At 46.9% G+C, this 17,696-nt stretch overlaps 1 protein-coding gene across 2 annotated transcripts in view; it reads right to left on the bottom strand.

Annotated features, from left to right (window-relative positions):
• Positions 1-17,696, bottom strand: part of fat2 (FAT atypical cadherin 2) — a 106,802-nt gene that overhangs the window by 66,745 nt on the left and 22,361 nt on the right. For both annotated transcript variants that reach the window (XM_061834547.1, XM_061834548.1), the window contains exons 4-7: positions 16,323-16,634; positions 7,789-7,847; positions 6,353-6,664; positions 4,343-4,550 (exon numbers count right to left, since the gene is read on the bottom strand). In XM_061834547.1, the coding sequence (XP_061690531.1) occupies positions 4,343-4,550; positions 6,353-6,664; positions 7,789-7,847; positions 16,323-16,634 (891 nt within the window). The remainder of the gene's footprint in view (positions 1-4,342; positions 4,551-6,352; positions 6,665-7,788; positions 7,848-16,322; positions 16,635-17,696) is intronic.

The following is a 17,696-nucleotide window of genomic DNA, read 5'->3' as shown; positions in this document are numbered from 1 at the left end:
CACGCAATGACAACAACCCCCCCCCCCAGCCCCCCACATACACACGCGAAAAAAAAAGACACAATACGCACACTCTCGAAGGCCACGACGTTGAAGGGGCACCGACCACGCCCCCAACCCCCCACCCGCCCCTCGTGATGATGAAGCACGCTTTCTTTGTTTCGTCAAGATTGAAGAAAAATGAAAAAAATTCAAAACAACGGCAAAAGTCCCTTTTTGCCGCACAACAAAAGAAGTCGCGAGTTTCTGTTCTTCCATTTATCAGCTCGTTTTCTTTCCCGGTCCTTCTTCTCCATATTTATGTGGGTCAGGGTCGCGGAGGGCGGACGAGCCGAGCAGCACCCGAGAAGGAAGAACGACGTCGTCACGTTTTCCCGGGCGCATAACCTCATTAATCCGTCAAATATGCCTTCGCCATGGCCAATTACTGGTGGACAGATGTTCAAAAATAATGAAAATGAGCCACATTGGAGCTACATAAAACCATCAGAATATGTAAATCGAGCCCATGAGAAGGGTATAGGATAATTAGGAGGTATGAAATATGCAACATGAGTTGTCTTGAAATGAAATAGGGAAGTAGTCACGAAATATGATGTAAATAAAGCACATTATACTTGTATGGAACCTAAAATATGATGTCAATGTCTCAGGAAAATACCATAAAAATGGACGCTTAAAAGTGTGTGAAAAATTAAATGTAAATTGGGACATTAGAGGTAAGAATATGATGCGATTATGCTCCATTAGAGGTCAAAATATAATGTATGAAATGCAACATTAGCGCTACACGTACTTTTATGAAGTAAATGTGCAACTTTTGAGGTGTAGAAACAGTAAATATAATGTAAATATATTTTAGAGGTTTATATATTATAGATGATGTAAAAATAATACATTAAAGGTAAAGAAATTGCATTTCATTGGAGCTAAATAAAACCACCAGAATATGTAAATCGAGCCCACGAGAAGGGTATAGAATAATTAGGAGGTATGAAATATGCAACATGAGTTGTCTTGAAATTAAATAGGCAAGTAGTCACGAGATATGGTGTAAATAAAATATATTATAGTTCTGCAGAATCTTAAATATGATGTCAATATCTCAGGAACATACAATAAAAATGGACTCTTAAAGGTGTATGAAAAATTAAATGTAAATTGGGACATTAGAGGTAAGAATATGATGCGATTATGCTCCATTAGAGGTCAAAATATAATGTATGAAATGCAACATTAGCGCTACACATACTTTTATGAGTACATTATAATTGTATAACACCTTAAATATGATAGATGTCTCAGGAACATAGAATAGAAATGGACTCTTAAAGGTGTATGAAAAATTAAATGTAAATTGGGACATTAGAGGTAAGAATATGATGCGATTATGCTCCATTAGAGGTCAAAATATAATGTATGAAATGCAACATTAGCGCTACACATACTTTTATGAAGTAAATGTGCAACATTTGAGGTGTAGACACAGTAAATATAATGTTAATATATTTTAGAGGTTTATAGATGGTGCAAAAATAATAGACAATATAATATATAACAATACACATCGCAATCAGTCCGGCACTGCTGTTGTTGTTTTGCTCGGGGGACGGAACAAAGTGGGGCCGTCTCGGGAAGTCTCCATTTGTCTCCGCGAGTTATCGCGCGGGGCCCAAAGCGCGATAAGAGATGAGGGAGAAGCGAGAGACCCGGAGAATACTTCGTCGTATCAAAGAGAGAGCCGGAGAGAGAAAGTATTTCGCTGACGCAGCAACAAAGAGATAAGATCCGCGGATGAGGCACGATCCCGTGCAACTAAGCAGCGGAGGAAATATGTATCTGGAGATGTTGCGTGTGAACGTTGGAGCGCCGACGCCGATCCGTAAAACTGTGGAACTCATTAAATTGCTGAAATGCTGAATGGCCGACGAGAAACTTCCACCTACAAAGCCTCAACAATTATGGTCCTCAGTTCCCAAAATGCTTGGCCTCACAGTTCTGAGGTTCGTACGCCGCCTCCTCCCCGTTGACAGCTGGGATAGGCTCCAGCATTCGTACGCGGCACCCGAGTGGACTGACCCAACCTGAAGCCAACTCACCGAGACTCGATCCAGGCAGCCCAAAACCGCCACAAAATGGCTTCCATCGATCACCTCCACGCCGAGTCGAAATTCCTTCCGGTACGCGGAAGGATTTGTGACGGTCGCGAAAAACAATACGCCCTTCGGTACTACCTCGCCGGACATCCTGATCACGAGATGACGACGCAAGAACCGAGTCCCGCAAAACCGTCCGAGATATCGAGCCATCGATCGAGCGGTACATTCGATGCGGAGGACTACAGGCGCGGCCTCTCGGCGATCCATCGAACCGCCGTAGCCGACGGGATCGCCGTCTACAAACCCGACATCGTTCTGGGCGGCGACCCGCCTCCGGTAGCCGAATCCGAAAGACAACTCCCACGGCACGTGAGATCGACGCTATCGCAACTCCGTTCACTCACAAGCTCAACGACTATCAGCATCGACTCGACAACGTCATCGTTGTGTGACGTCGCCCCCCGACGATACACATCATTTCTTCGACTGTGCTCAAAAACCGACTACTCTGACGGGGGAACACCCTTTGGAGCACCCCGGCCGATGTGGCTCACTTTCTGGACCTTGATACGGAATAACGACCGTCGTGCTTGGCTACAACAACAGCTCCAGCGCTCCCTGCGACTCTTGTGAGGATAAGTGGCGGCTAAGAAAATGGATGGATGGATGGATGGAACGAGTGAGTAAATCTCTCAAATGATTTTGATGGTTTTCTACGGGCGGTTTGTTCCACCAATTGCGACAGAACCTGCGGCTGTTGCCAAGTGACGTAGCCTCCACTCTGAGAACCTCGTTATCATAATTGGGGATTTTTAATCACTGCAGGCCGCAGGTCAATTCTAATCAATTTTCAGCAGCGTGTCCGCCGCCCCCCCGCTCGGATCGTCGGACCGCATTCTGGTCTGGTCAACAAGTCAGTATGTTCCTGGAATTCAGAGGCTTCCTGGGACGACAAGGGTCAGGAGGCGGTGGAGTCGGAAAGTCAGCGACGAGGCGCAAGACCAAAGTCAGCGACGACCTCCAAGACCAAGGGCTGGGATGTGATCCGTGATCTGCAAGGGGACGACACAGACGACCTCCTGGACTACAACCGAATACGTCAGTCCCTGTCACTCCAGGAAGGATACCCCAACGCCAAACATGGCTCTCTGGTGAACTGAAAGTCCTCCTCGGTCAAGGGAAAAAGGCCTTCAGATCTGATGAAGGGGGTCCAGCAGAAACTCAAAGGGGAGCCTGAGGGATGCCAAGAACTCTTACGGCTGTAAAGTGAAAAATCAAACCCCGGCAAAATGAGATTAAAGAGGCATCGATCGCCATCATCATCTCCATGCGTCAATGCTCATTTTGAGGCATCTCAGATGCGGAACGCGCATCAAACGAGATCCCTGGGATGGAAAAATAAGTACCGGTTTGGCTGGGGGGCTAATCAGCAGAACTGCCTTTTTAATAGAGCTCGTGCACGTGAATCCAATCTGAAATGATCAAAAAGTATTTATAATGCCAAGTTGGCTCATTTGAGAACAATGCGTTAAAAAAAAATATTAAAAAAAAGACAGGGAGTCGTCTCCAACGTACACGGAAGCGTGTTGCAGCCACACGTTAACCTTGGGTAAACCTCCTTCCTTTTTTCTAATATGTATTGTTCTCAAATTAGTCCAATAAATATCTAAAAAAAGAAAATAAACCGTCAGTCACACAGAGGTTTACGAAGGTTAACATGTGGCCGCAACACGCTTCTGTGTACGGGGGCTGAAGCCTATCCCAGCGGTTTATCTTCTTTTTTTAAACACGCATTGGACTCATTTGAGAACAATCCATATTTTACAAAAAAACGTCTGTCACGTACAGGTTTATCGAAGTTTGACGTGTGGCCGCAACGGGCTTCCGTGTGCGAGGAGCCGACTCGTTGTCTGTTTTTAATGACTGCGAGATTGTGTAAAACCAGGTGTCAATTATTTAAATATTGGTATTTGTATTAAAAAAATCCGAGCGGCTTGATCACTATGTGGGATTTATTCTTGATTAAGAACAGATCCAGCAACGAAATATTTGTATGCGTCCAGACTTTAACACGCTTCCAAACTTTTCCATGTAAATCTCGACGATCCAGTTGTCCAAAACAAGCAGAAACGGGTTCCATATTTGAGTCCGGCGCCAAATTTTGACGACGCGCCGTAGAAGGCGTCAAAGCTCGCCCGCCCACCCCCGAAGAGATTTTTGAGGCGCGAGACGCGATTTCTCACCTACGATGCGGAACCAGCGCAGCCGGTAGGTCTCCGTCATGATGATGCCCACCATGTGGGTGACGGGCTCCGTTTCCATGACGGCGAAGGTGAAGTGGGGCTCGTCGAAGGCCAGCGGCTCGGCGGAGGGGGGCTCGGGCGACGCCCACTCGACGTCCAGCCTCGCCGCGGACGACAGCGGCGGGCCGCCCGCGTCTGTGGCTTTAATCTGCGACGCGTGGAGCAAACGATCGCATATTAAGACATAATCGCATTCCAAAGATGTGCGCCGACTCACCTTTGCCGGTCAATTATCATATGATAGTATAATGGTGTAAAAATGGTCTCCAACACACGCGTCAAACTCAAATTCACAGTGGGCCAAAATGTTCAGGCCAAGGTTGAACAAATCAACCTTTTAATATGAAACCAAACAAGTGTGGGACAGCTCGAATATTCATTTCAAATTGCCTCGCGGGCCAAATATTTTATTAAACCAGAGTTTGACACCGATGGGCTAGAAAATTTGAACAGTTTTTTTAAAAAAAAAAAAAAATACTTTCCGTTTTCACCACATACTATGCAATAAATTTTTTTGCTTTTACATATTTTAAGGCACTTTCCTTATTTCTTTCTGATCTTATTTGCTTTTTTTTTTCACATTTTGTTGTACTGTACTTTTCTTGTTTCTCACTCCCTCTGTAGGATTTTTTCTTATTACACATTTATTGGTCTTTTTTTGTTGTTGGACTATTTTGCTTTTACATATTTCCTTATTTCTTTCTGCTCTTATTTTACACATTTTATTGTACTGTATTGTCCTTGTTTGTTACTTCCTCTGTAGGACTTTTTCTTATTACACATATAGTTGCTCTTTTTTTTTTTTAGTTGCTCTTTTTTTTTGGTTGGATTATTTTGCTTATTTAGATACATATCTCGATGTAATTCCTTTTTTTTTTTACAATTTGGAGAAGTTCCTTTTTCATTTTTTTAAAAGTACTCTGTTTTCCTCAATTCGTACACAGTTGGAATTCCTTTATATATATATATATATATATATATATATATATATATATATATAAATAAATAAAATATTTATTATTATTTTTTCTTACACATTTTGTTGGAATTTCTTTTTATTTTTTGCTGATAATTTGTTGTGTTTGTATACAGTTTGGTAAATGTGCTTTTTCATTTATTTTGTTATTTTTACAAATTTTACTGTTTTCCTCAATTCGTATTCAGTGAGTTGGAATTCCTTTATATATATATATATATATATATATATATTATATATATATAAAATAATATTTATTATTATTTTTTCTTACACATTTTGTTGGAATTTCTTTTTATTTTTTGCTGATAATTTCTTGTTTGTATACAGTTTGTTTAATGTACTTTTTCATTGATTTTGTTATTTTTACAAATTGTACTGTTTTCCTCAATCCGTATACAGTTAGTTGGAATTCCTTTATATATTATATACAGTATATATATAATATTTATTACTATTTTTTCTTCCACATTCTGTTGGAATTTCTTTTAATTTTTTGCTGATAATTTGTTATTTGTATACAGTTTGTTAAATGTACTTTTTCATTTATTTGGTTATTTTTACAAATTGTACTGTTTTCCTCAATTTGTATAAATTTTGACGGCATTCCTTTATATATATATAAAGAATTTTATTTATATATTTATTTTTTACACATTTTATTTTACTTTCCCTGTTAGCATTTTGCCGGAACTGCTTTATTTTTTTTCCCCACACTTTGTCGGCCAATCTTTTTTCATAACCCTTCCAGTTCAAAGAAATCTATTCGGGCGCGGTTGTGAGATGAGTATGAAATTATATTTGCGATCATACCTGACTTTGAGGTATGCCTTTTAATTTTAAAATTTAAAAAAAAAAAAAAAAAAAGGGGGTCTCATTACTACTCGCATCGGTGCTTGGTCGTTAGCTCGCAGTCGGGGTTTAGGCTACGTTGTTAGCTATCAATTATATTTTAAATTTCAAGCATAAACTACCGTGAGGATGGTGTAATTCCCGGGCCAGAAGTCTCCAAGCGACGTCACGACACCGGTCAACGGGTCGATTTGGAAACTGCCGTCGTGGTCGTCCTGCAGCTCGTACGTCACGTCGGCGTTGGACCCCTCGTCGTCGTCGCACGCGGTCACCCGGCAGACTTCCAGCCGGCCGTCCCGCCGGCGCTGGGCGGGCAGCTTGACGTGGAAGAGTTTGTCCGTGAACTTGGGCCGGTTGTCGTTGTCGTCCAGCACGCGGACCACCGCGGTGGCGGTGGAGCGCAGCGGCGGGGAGCCGTTGTCGGACACGATGACCTGAACGTGCCGTGAACGGAGTCAATCGAGTCAGTCGTGAATCGAAATCTAATTGAGCTGAATCGCTTCCTACTTCGAGTCAATCAAATTGCATTTCGAGAGAATCTCGCCCAACAGAGTGAATCATAATGAATCGTTTTTTTGGAGTCAATTGCATCATCGCCACGGACCACCGAACGAGCCAATCCAGTTCCGCTTCGTTAGTACGTGACGTCACGTAACTAAGAAAGCGTGAATGGATTGGCTGGGCGTTGGGTTCTGACCTGAAGTAACCCTGTCACTGAATTTAGACGGTGAATTTCAGAGAGCGAATATCAGGAGACTGAAAATATTGAGTTTGAATTTTAAAGGTTGACATCTTTTTTTCAATATGGCGAATTTGTTAACATTCAAAAGTTAAAATGAAATACACAGTTATTGAAAATTTAATCACTTTGAAATAACAATGTGAATTTTATGACATCAATTTTATATTTTATTTTAAAAAATTTTTAAAATCCTGGTGGCACATATTTACTTAAATAGTTGATATCATAAAACGATCGCATCGAATTGTCGAGATAGTGGATCATATCATAGTTGTCTTGTATTATATCAAAAAAAAAAAGCGAACATTATCCTGCCGGGAGTCAAATAGATCGTATTGTTGTTGGATTGAAAAGTATGAAAAATCGCCATTTATCAGTAAATATTTGATACATCTGTTCACTAAATGAAGGGGCGTCACGGTGGATAATCTGGAATCGAGGTTTACCAATGTTCAACGCGTGGCCGCAACGCGCTTCCGTGTACGGGGGCTGAAGCCGGTTATTTTGGACTCATTTGAGAGTTTCCTTCGGCTTGTCCCGTTAGGGGTTCACCATAGCGTGACGAAGTTATCGAAGGTTAACGTGTGGCCGCAACACGCTTCCGTGTACGAGGAGCCGACTCGCTGTCTGTTTTTGTTTTTTTTTTTTTTACCCCCCGATCATAATTAATGAGTTTAGTTCCAATTTTGACAGGGAAAGGCAAGAAGCGCTTTTATTGATTCTCTGGGATGATTTCCATTTTTCATTTCCAGGAGTTACACTTAAGGAAATGAAGAATATCTCCGGCGTGTGATGTAAAAGGTGCCGCAGTCTCACCTCGATGCTGTGCTCCGCTTTCTCCTCACGGTCCAACGCCGTCACTGTGCTGATGACACCTGCGCAAACAACACACGCGCACACAAACAATCAATGCTTGTGCGTTTTTGTGACACTTTTCCCGAGCGTGTGGAAACACATCAACTCATCGCATTTTGCATTATGGCGACATTTTCATGCATTAAAAGGTTTAACGTTCAAAAACAAACAAAAAAAAAAACAAATAAAATGAAAGATTAATCCAACTAAGGTTTCTTGTGCTTTTTCACGGGGTGGTAAAATTGGCAGCGCCCTCGTCTGCCTGGTGTCAAACTCGAGGCCCGGGGGCCAGATCCGGCCCCGCCGTGTGGTTTTACGTGGCCCGCGAACTTCCAGGATTTTTGTTAAAATTTCAAATTGCCATGTCATAAATGACAGCTCTGAGCTATTGCGAGCATTTTTGTCTGACCAAACATGAAAAATAGTCGGAAAAACCCATTTTGCTTGATTTCCGGTTCCTAATTCCTAAAATGCATGTGTAAATATAATGAGGCAATTCAAAATTTTTGATTTTTTTTCACATTCTTGATGGCCCTCCGAGGGGAACCACAACTACAATGTGGACCGCAACAAACATGAGTTTGACACCCCTAGCTAAGATAGATTCACCAAAAAAAGGGCTAACGGCAACAGTGACATTTATGTCGATCATAATAATAATAATAATTATTATAATATTTTGGTGAAACATTGATTTGTCAGGCGGCACGGTGGCTCAGCTGGTAAAGCGTCAGCCTCACAGTTCCGAGGACCCAAGTTAGATCCTGGCCCCGGCTGTGTGGAGTTTGCGTGGGTTTTCTCCAGGCACTCCGGTTTCCTCCCACATCCTAAAAACATGCAACATTAATTGGACACTCTAAATTGCCCATCGGTGTGATTGTGAGTGCAGCTGTTATTTGTCTCCATGCGCCCTGCGATTGGCTGGCAACCAGTTCAGGGTGTACCCCGTTGACAGCTGGGATAGGCTCCAGCACTCCCTGCGACCCTCGTGGGGATAAGCGGCAAAGAAAACAGACGGATGGATTGTTTTGTCATTCACAAGAGCCAAAACAGACTCAAAAATGCAAAATATCGCACATTATGTGGATAAGCTCCAAGGTTCCTGTGATTCTACACTTCAGGAATCGAATCCAACTTCTGGAATCAATTGTCTGAAAGTGTTACGATGCCTCACGAGGTGTCGTCCGGGTCAGAACCAGTCAAGCCTCGCGTACAACAGCTCACGCTAGCTGTACAAATTTATCAAAATGGAAAAATTCGGAATCATTTCTTCTTGTCATGCTGCTGCGGAAGAAAGTCAAGCGGCCACAAAGCATAAATGTTGAATTTTAACAGCTGTGATCCCACGTCACTTATTAATATGTCACGTGATCGCCCCCCCCCCCCAACCCCAGACGAATTATAATCCATCTGTCCCTGTTGAAACGCTGCCACATTCTCTAATTAACGAATTTAAACAAAAGGTGCTTGGATGTGGTGTCAAATGTCTTCGCGTGCCCGCAAGGGGAAAAGACATTTTCAATTATTATTATTTTTGAAATATAATGTCTCAGGTGAGGTCCTCAATTAAAATGAGCGCTGCGAGCCTCAAACCTTTTAAATCCCACAGAATGTGTAAAAATGAATTTTCCCCAACAGTGTCCAAAGAAAGAACCGGTGCCAGAAGCCAGAAGCCAGAATCATGACAGATCATCAACGTTTTCTGGCGAACCTCGCCAACGCCCTCCAATGAAAACTGAAAACTTCAGCCTTCAGCCAGTCTTTGGAACTCCCTAGCGCCTGAGATACCAAACAGACTCACAAACCCTCTTCAGACCTATTCCAATCTGCCTACTCACTATTACATTTTACTCTATGTTGATAAAAGCGTGTCCGGTTTGGTGGACTCGGCATCGATGTGGTTCTGTTGGCTTCATCAAGCCGCGATCTCCAACCCTCACCGCAGCGGTTCGCAGCCGAGTGTGAAGCGGCTGGGATGAGAATCGGCACCTGTAAATCCGAGACCGCGGTCCTCGGTCGGAAAAGGGAGGCGTGCCCTCTCCGGGTCGGGGATGAGATCCTTCCCCAAGTGGAGGAGTTCAAGTATCTCAGAGTCGAGCCGCTGCTCCTCCGCATTGAGAGGATTCAGATGAGGTGGCTGGGGCTTTGGGTCATTACCGGAAGAACAAGATCCCGGATATAAGCGGCCGAAATTAGTTTTCTCCGCAGGGTGTCCGAGCTCTGCCATTAGAGAGAGGGTGAGAAGCCCGGCCATCAGGGAGGGGCTCAGAGTCGAGCCGCTGCTCCTCCGCATTGAGAGGATTCAGATGAGGTGGCTGGGCCATCTGATCCGGACGCTTCCCTGGTGAGGTGTTCCGGGCATGTCCCACCGGAAAGAGACCCCGAGGACGACCCAGGACACGCCGGAGAGACTAAGTCTCCTCGGCTGGCTTGGGAACGCCTCGGGATCCCTCCGGAAGAGCTGGAAGAAGTGGCTGGGGAAAGGGAAGTCTGGGTATCCCTCCTGAAGCTACTTCCCCCGCGACCCGACACGGGCGGTAGAAAATAGTGTGTGCTTTTCTATTTTACGTTTGAGTTTTGTATGTTGTGGTCGTTTTTCCAAGTTCTCTCGAAATAAAACCGAGCAAATCCATTTCTGATATTTTTCAAATGTCCTCAATCAGTTCCAGCCTCCCGAAACCCACCACGATTTCTGGCAATCCCAAATAAGAATTTACTTGGGCAAGATCCGTGGAAATGACCCCAAAAACCCCTTCGTGCCTGGTCCGCGTACAGAACAACCATCTAGCTGCCATCTTGAGAGTCCATCAGGGAGCTTTAACCTTGACGCTATTCTGCCCCCCCCCCCCGGGAGGGGGGCACTTCCACAGCAAAACAAACAAAGCCCGACGTTAACCCCTCTCGGGCGGCTATCGCGAGGCCCGCATTAAGCGAGTGCGTTTCGGTCATTAGGAGCCTTCAGCGGGGGCCAGTCAGTGAACGCCTCGCGCAGACAAACAAAAGCTCGCCTGGGAAGGCCTTTTGTTGTGTTCAGGCGCACTTTGGAAAGCGACCGTTGTGAGTCATACTCGGCGTGAATCACGTTGCAAGCGAACCGACGCGTCGGGTCGCACGTTAACCGGAGTGCATCCGATCGGCACTGGAGCGAATCGTCCGAAATTTGACAGTTTGTCGTTTTATCCTTCATCGTAATAAACTACCAATGGTGTGTTTTTGACGGGATTGTAAATTTACGCATCGTTGGAGCGAATCGGACTGTAATGGGAGGAGCTAATTATCCGTGGAGTGAAAGTAGGTGGCACGGTGGAGCAGACGGTAAAGCGTTGGACCCGCCTGTGTGGCTTTCCTCCGGGCACTCCGGTTTTTTCCTTCCACATCCCAAAAACAAGCAACATTGATTGGACACTCTAAATTGCCCATAGGTGTGATTGCGAGTGCGGCTGTTTGTCTCGATGTGCCCTGCGATTGGCTGGAAACCAGTTCGGCCTCCTGCTCCTTGACAGCTGGGATAGGCTCCAACACTCCTCGCAACCCTCGTGAGGATAAGCGGCTAACAAAATGGATAGATACTGATTAATTGGAGACTCTAAATTGCCCCTAGGTATGATTGCGATTGCGGCTGTTTGTCTCGATGTGCCCTGCGATTGGCTGGCAACAAGTTCTGCCTCCTTCCCGTTGATTCCCGAGATAGGCTCCAGCGCTCCCCGCAACCCTTGTGAGGATAAGCGCCTAAGAAAATGGTAGATAGTGATTAATTGGAGACTCTAAATTGCCCGTAGGTGTGATTGTGAGTGCGACTGTTGTCTGTCTCGATGTTCCCTTCGATTGGCTGGCAACCACCTCCTGCGTGTTGACAGCTGGGATAGGCTCCAGCACTCCCCGCGACCCTTGTGAGGATAAGCGGCTAAGAAAAATGGATGGATGATAGTATAGCATGGTTGGGAACGTTTTATTCATTTCTCCATCCATTTCCTTTACCACTTATCTTCGACACGGGTTGCGGGCATGTTGGAGCCTCCATCCATCCATTTTCTGCTTATCCTCACAAGGGTCACGGGAGTGCTGGAGCCAAATCCCAGCTCTCTTCTGGCAGGATGCGGGGTACACCCTGAACCGGTCGCCAGCCAATTGCGGGGCACACGGAGACAAACAACCAATCGTACTCACAATCACACCTACGGGCAATTTAGAGTCTCCAATGAACGTCGCATGTTTTTGGGATGTGGGAGGAAACCGGAGCACCCGGAGCAAAACCCACGCGAGCACGTGGGGGGGAAGATGCAAACACCCACACAGGCGGGGCCGGGATTTGAACTCCAGTCCTTCGAACAGTGAGCCAGATGCGCTAGCCAGTCGTGCGCCAGACCGCCATTTTATTTATTTGATTTTAGGAATTATATTAAAATATGTAAATGTTTTTCAACCTCAGTGATGGAAATGCAGATGGCTCGATGTCGACCATTTGAAGTCCGCCGTGACGCCTTTGAAAGAATCTTTTCAGCCTTTTCTACGCTCATCGGCGACGTATGCAAATGAAGCGGTCGCTCAAAGACGGCCCATTTCACGCCGCTCGCGCGCTAACGACTTCGCCAAACTCGCTCGCCGTTCGGCCATTGTCGCATCCGCTACAAAGATCCGAAATCATAAGACCACGCAGAGCTGGTTATCGCCCTATTAATCACCGTGGTTTTGTCATCACGTATTTGCACCTGTCGGGGGCCTCACACAGAGTGTTCGCGCTTTCTTAAAAGTGGGAAATACATATTTAATACGGAGTGGAAGTGTGTGTGTGTGTGTGTGTGTGGGGGGGGGGGGAATGAACGTAAACACGATTTAATCAGTAAAGTGCATTTCGAACATTCACCTTTCAACTCTGTCTGTCTTGACCTCATACATTCAAAATTTAGGATCATCTATTTTCTTCGCCGCTCATCCTCACGAGGGTCGCGGGGAGTGCCGGAGGCTCTCCCGGCTGAACCGGCTGCCAGCCAATCGCAGGGCCCATCGAGACAAACAGCCGCACTCATAATCACACCTAGGGGCAATTTAGAGCTGGTAACGCGTTGGCCTCACAGTTCTGAGGTCCCGGGTTCAATCCCAGACCCGCCCGTGTGGCGTTTGCATATTCTCCGCGTGCCTGCGTGGGTTTCCCCCCCACATCCCAAAAAACATGCAACATTAATTGGACACTCTAAATTGCCCATAGGTGTGATTGTCTGTCTCTATGTGCCCTGCGATTGGCTGGCAACCAGTTGAGGGTGTAACCCCCCCGTCCTGCCTGAAGACGGCTGGGATAGACTCCAGCAATCCCTGTGAACCATTGTGAGGATAAGCGGCTGAGAAAATGCATGGATTGATTTTTGGAAATGTGAAACAAACTAAAATGGGGCTCTTTAAAAAAAAAAAAAAAAGAATTTTCTGGCCTCTAAAATATTGTTGTTGTTTAGCAGAGCAGAAAATGTCAACCGCAACAAGTCGTTTCCGCTCTTTCAACAGCTGCTCAAGGGTCACCCCCCCGGACCCCGCGCGCGGATTAGCCGCAGCTTGTAGCGGCTCGCGGGCCTGAAACCCATCAAAGTTCACCTCCACCGACCTGCAGCTTCTCCTACGAGGGGAACGTGCGGCGACACGAAGCGGCTGAACTTTGCTCCATTTTCCAACACGTCGCAAAAGAAACGCGCCACGGGCACACCTCGCCGGCATCGGACTCCACCTCGGCTGTTCAGACTCGCGGCGAGTCCACGACAAGTCTCGATCCTTCTTATCGGGATTGTTACGAGCCGGCGCCCGCTGTTGCTGGGAGTTTTTGGGGGGCGGGGGGGGGGGGGGTGGAATCATCAGTCATTGTTCCTGTCCACGTTTCGGTGGCTTTTTGCAGTCCACCAAATCCAAAACGTGTCGAAACGAGCCGCAAACGTCGTCCACTGCTGCGGAGTCGTGGACGGCGGCTTTGGGCTGGTTGGTTTGTCCCGCTCACAAGTCTCGAACAATTCCACAAAAAGTCGCTCAATCTGGTTTTTTATTTTTGTCTCTCAAATAGAAACTAGCCCAACCCCACACAAGTCAACAAATTAATAACAAAAGTGTTAGTCCATGCATCCATTTTCTTTTGCCGCTTATCCCCACGAGGGTCGCGGGGAGTGCCGGAGCCGATCCCGGCTGTCGACGGGCAGGAGGCGGGGTACACCCAGAACTGGTTGCCGGCCAATCGCAGGCCAAACAATAAAGTCACGGTGTTTTTTTTTTTTAAATGTTGACTCACAAGTTCATGAATTTATTCTTTTTTTTGGAGCCGCTTATCCTCACTCCGGTCGAGGGACCGCTGGAGTCTATCCCAGCTATCTTCAGCCGCGAGGTGGGGTGACACCGTGAACTTGTCGCCAGCCAATCGGAGGCCAAAGAACAAAGTCCATCCGTCCATTCATCCATCCATTTTCTTCACCGCTTATCCCCACGAGGGTCGCGGGGAATGCCGGAGCCTATCCCGGCTCGTCAACAAACAGGAGGCGAGGTACACCCAGAACTGGCCGCCGGCCAATCGCAGGCCAAACAATAAAGTCACGGTGTTTTTTTTTTTAAATGTTGACTCACAAGTTCATGAATTTATTCATTTTTTGGAGCCGCTTATCCTCACTCCGGTCGAGGGACCGCTGGAGTCTATCCCGGCTACCTTCAGCCGGGAGGCGGGGTGACACCGTGAACTTGTCGCCTACACCTGCTGGTCTGTTACGCTCACTGCACCGATTTTCATCATTTTTTGTTGGGTAGCCCACGAGCCAAAACGTTTGCGTGACATCCGTAGCAAATCAAAAATCTCTCCGAACGGTGCACATTCCTGCGCCAGCCTCTTTAAACTGGCATCGAGTTTCTTTTTTCTTTTTTTTTTTCATGCCGCCTCCATCCTGGCACACGAAACAGACGTGCCGGCATGCCGTGGCCTGGCGCGGTTCTCTTTTCTTTTTTCTTTTTTATCTCGGGGGATTTAAGTTTCACCATCAATTTGTCCACGGGGAAATCAGCGGCTGGTGATTGCGAAATTTTACTGACGTGTCCTGAAAAAGCCGGAAACCGAATTCCGGGCGATGCCTCCGACCTCGCTCCCCGTTTCAGAACCAGGGTGGGATAACACCATATTTTTTTTTTCATAATTAAAAATAAGTACAGAAATGAATGGAGTCAACATCACTGATAGCGTAGTGCAACTGCAACTGAAGCGCACTGCAATCTTTCGCTCAAACGTAGCTGGGATAGGCGCCAGCACTCCTGTGACCCTTGTGAGGATAAGCAGCAAAGTGGTGGATCGGACGTTCATTATTTTTATTGAGTCATCAGCGCAATACCTGGGCCAAACATGGGTGTCAGTGCATTCGCCCGTTAGTACCAGTGAATATTATTTTTCATCTTTCACGAGTTGTTGATTAATTAGACCGATTATTGGAATACAGTCAAATCTGCGGAAACAACTAAAAAATACATTTTATATATATTTTTATATACATTATCTACCGCTTTTCACAGGGGAAGTAGATTTACCAGGGATACCCAGACTTCCCTTTCCCCAGCCACTTCTTCCAGCTCTTCCGGAGGGATCCCGAGCCAGCCGAGAGACACGGTCTCTCCAGCGTGTCCTGGGTCGTCCTCGGGATCTCTTTCCGGTGGGACATACCCGGAACACCTCAACAGGGAGGCGTCCGCGAGGGATCCGGATCAGATGCCCCAGCCACCTCATCTGGCTCCTCTTAATGCGGAGGAGCAGCGGCTCGACACTGAGCCCCTCCCTGATGACCGAGCTCCTCACCCTGTCTCTAAGGACAGAGCTCGGACACCCTGCGGAGGAAACTCATTTCGGCCGCCTGGATCCAGGATCTTGTTCTTTCGGTAACGACCCACAGCCCCAGCCACCTCATCTGGCTCCTCTCAATGCGAAGGAGCAGCGGCTCGATACTAAGCCCCTCCCTGATGACCGAGCTCCTCACCCTGTCTCTAAGGGCAGAGCTCGGACACCCTGCGGAGGAAACTCATTTCGGTCGCTTGGATCCAGGATCTTGTTCTTTCAGTCACGGCCCACAGTCCAAGCCGCCTCATCTGGCTCCTCTCAATGCGGAGGAGCAGCGACTCGACACTGAGCCCCTCCCTGATGACCGAGCTCCTCACCCGTTCTCTAAGGGCAGAGCTCGGACACCCTGCGGAGGAAACTCATTTCGGCCGCTCGGATCCGGGATCTTGTTCTTTCGTTCATGACCCGCAGCTCATCCTCATAGGTGAGGGTAGTAACGTAGATCGACTGGTAAATTGACAGCTTCACCTTTCGACTTAGCTCCGTCTTTACTACAACTGACCGATACAAAGTCCGCATTTGCCACCTGCATCAACATTTTTTTATTCTTTATTGCAGCCAAATAGCAAAAATGGAGTGAGCCCACTCCAGTCATCGGTCGAATCGGCTAAACCCAAACAAGTTGTGGCTAAAGCTATGAGTTAAATATGTCACTAACCCGTTTGGTGATCGACAGCAAAGTACGTCCGATGCGACTCCGTCATGTGGAAAGAAAGTCGGCCCTGCGAGGACGCGTCGGCGTCCGAGGCCACCACCGCGACGACGGACGTGACGGCGTCCACGTTCTCCGGGACGGCGGCGAAGTAGACGGGCCGGGAGAGCTCCGGGGGGTTGTCGTTGACGTCCAGCACGTCTACGTAGACGTGCGCCCACGAGGCCCGCGGCTCGGTACCCAAGTCGGTGGCCACCACGGCGAGCCAGTAGCGGGGGACTTTTTCCCGGTCCAGCGGGCAAGCGCTCCGGACCACACCTGCGGAGACGTCGTACGGCGTGAACGGTACTCAAACAGTTCAATGAATCGAATGGAAAAGGTAAGCTGAGCTGCACAAATTAGCGCTACAGATTTTAGATCAGTGGCACATAATTGATTGGGCGGTGAGAGAAGTCCATGACGTGCCGTTTGTCGAATCCGTTTGCCGTTGCCGAGCTACCCTTCTACATCACGGTGACCCACACGAAGTTGTCGCGCGTGAAGTGCTGCCTCTGCGGGTGAAAATGCTTTCCAAGGCAGTTCCTTGTCCCCCCCCCCCCCCAAGGTGCCGCAATCTGTCATCGTCTCGTGTTTAACGCCAAACCTCGGTCCAAACTTCAAAGAGCCCCGGGGTCTTTGAAAAAAAAAAAAAAATATGCAAAAATCAATTTTCTACACTGTTGAGACATTTTTGTGTCTCGAGCACGGAAACAACACTGATAAATTATCTCCCCAGATCCCCCACCCACCCGTTTGACAGAGAACTCAATTTGCCCCGATCTTATCTGAGCCGCAAGTGCAGCGGCAGGCTAATGGAATGCGCGGTGATTTGTTGAGGGGTCGCGGGGGTCGCTCTGCGTGAAAAATGAAAAAAAAAAAAAAAAAAGATATACGCTGATGGAAATAACGACAAATCGCCTCGTCCGAGGCCTCAAGGGTATTCCCCGCTGTGTGTCATCCCGCCTTTTCGGCAGCTGACGTGCACGATGCCCTTTAGGACAGAAAAGTAGCCGTAAACCAGTTCCTGAAGTTTGACAGATGCCAGTGTGGAACTCAACCAATATTTTTACGTGGTAAAAAGTGGAATATGGTAAGAAGTCGTAGCGGAGAAATATGTGAGAATAGTACAGGACATGTTTGATAGGAGCAGAAAAAGAGTGAGGCGTGCCATGGGTGTGTCAGAAGAATTTAAGGTGGAGGTGGGACTGCATCAGGGATCCGCGCTGAGCCCCTTCCTGTTTGCGGTAGTAAATGGTAGGCTGACTGGAGTCCCCTTGGACTATGATGTTATTGTGATCTGCGGTGAAAGCAGGGACCAGGCGGAGGGACAGTTAGAAAGAC

The sequence above is a fragment of the Syngnathoides biaculeatus genome, chromosome 11 (genome assembly GCF_019802595.1).
Source record: "Syngnathoides biaculeatus isolate LvHL_M chromosome 11, ASM1980259v1, whole genome shotgun sequence".
NCBI classification, from domain to species: Eukaryota; Metazoa; Chordata; class Actinopteri; order Syngnathiformes; family Syngnathidae; genus Syngnathoides; species Syngnathoides biaculeatus.
This window is presented reverse-complemented; position numbering and strand designations above follow the sequence as displayed.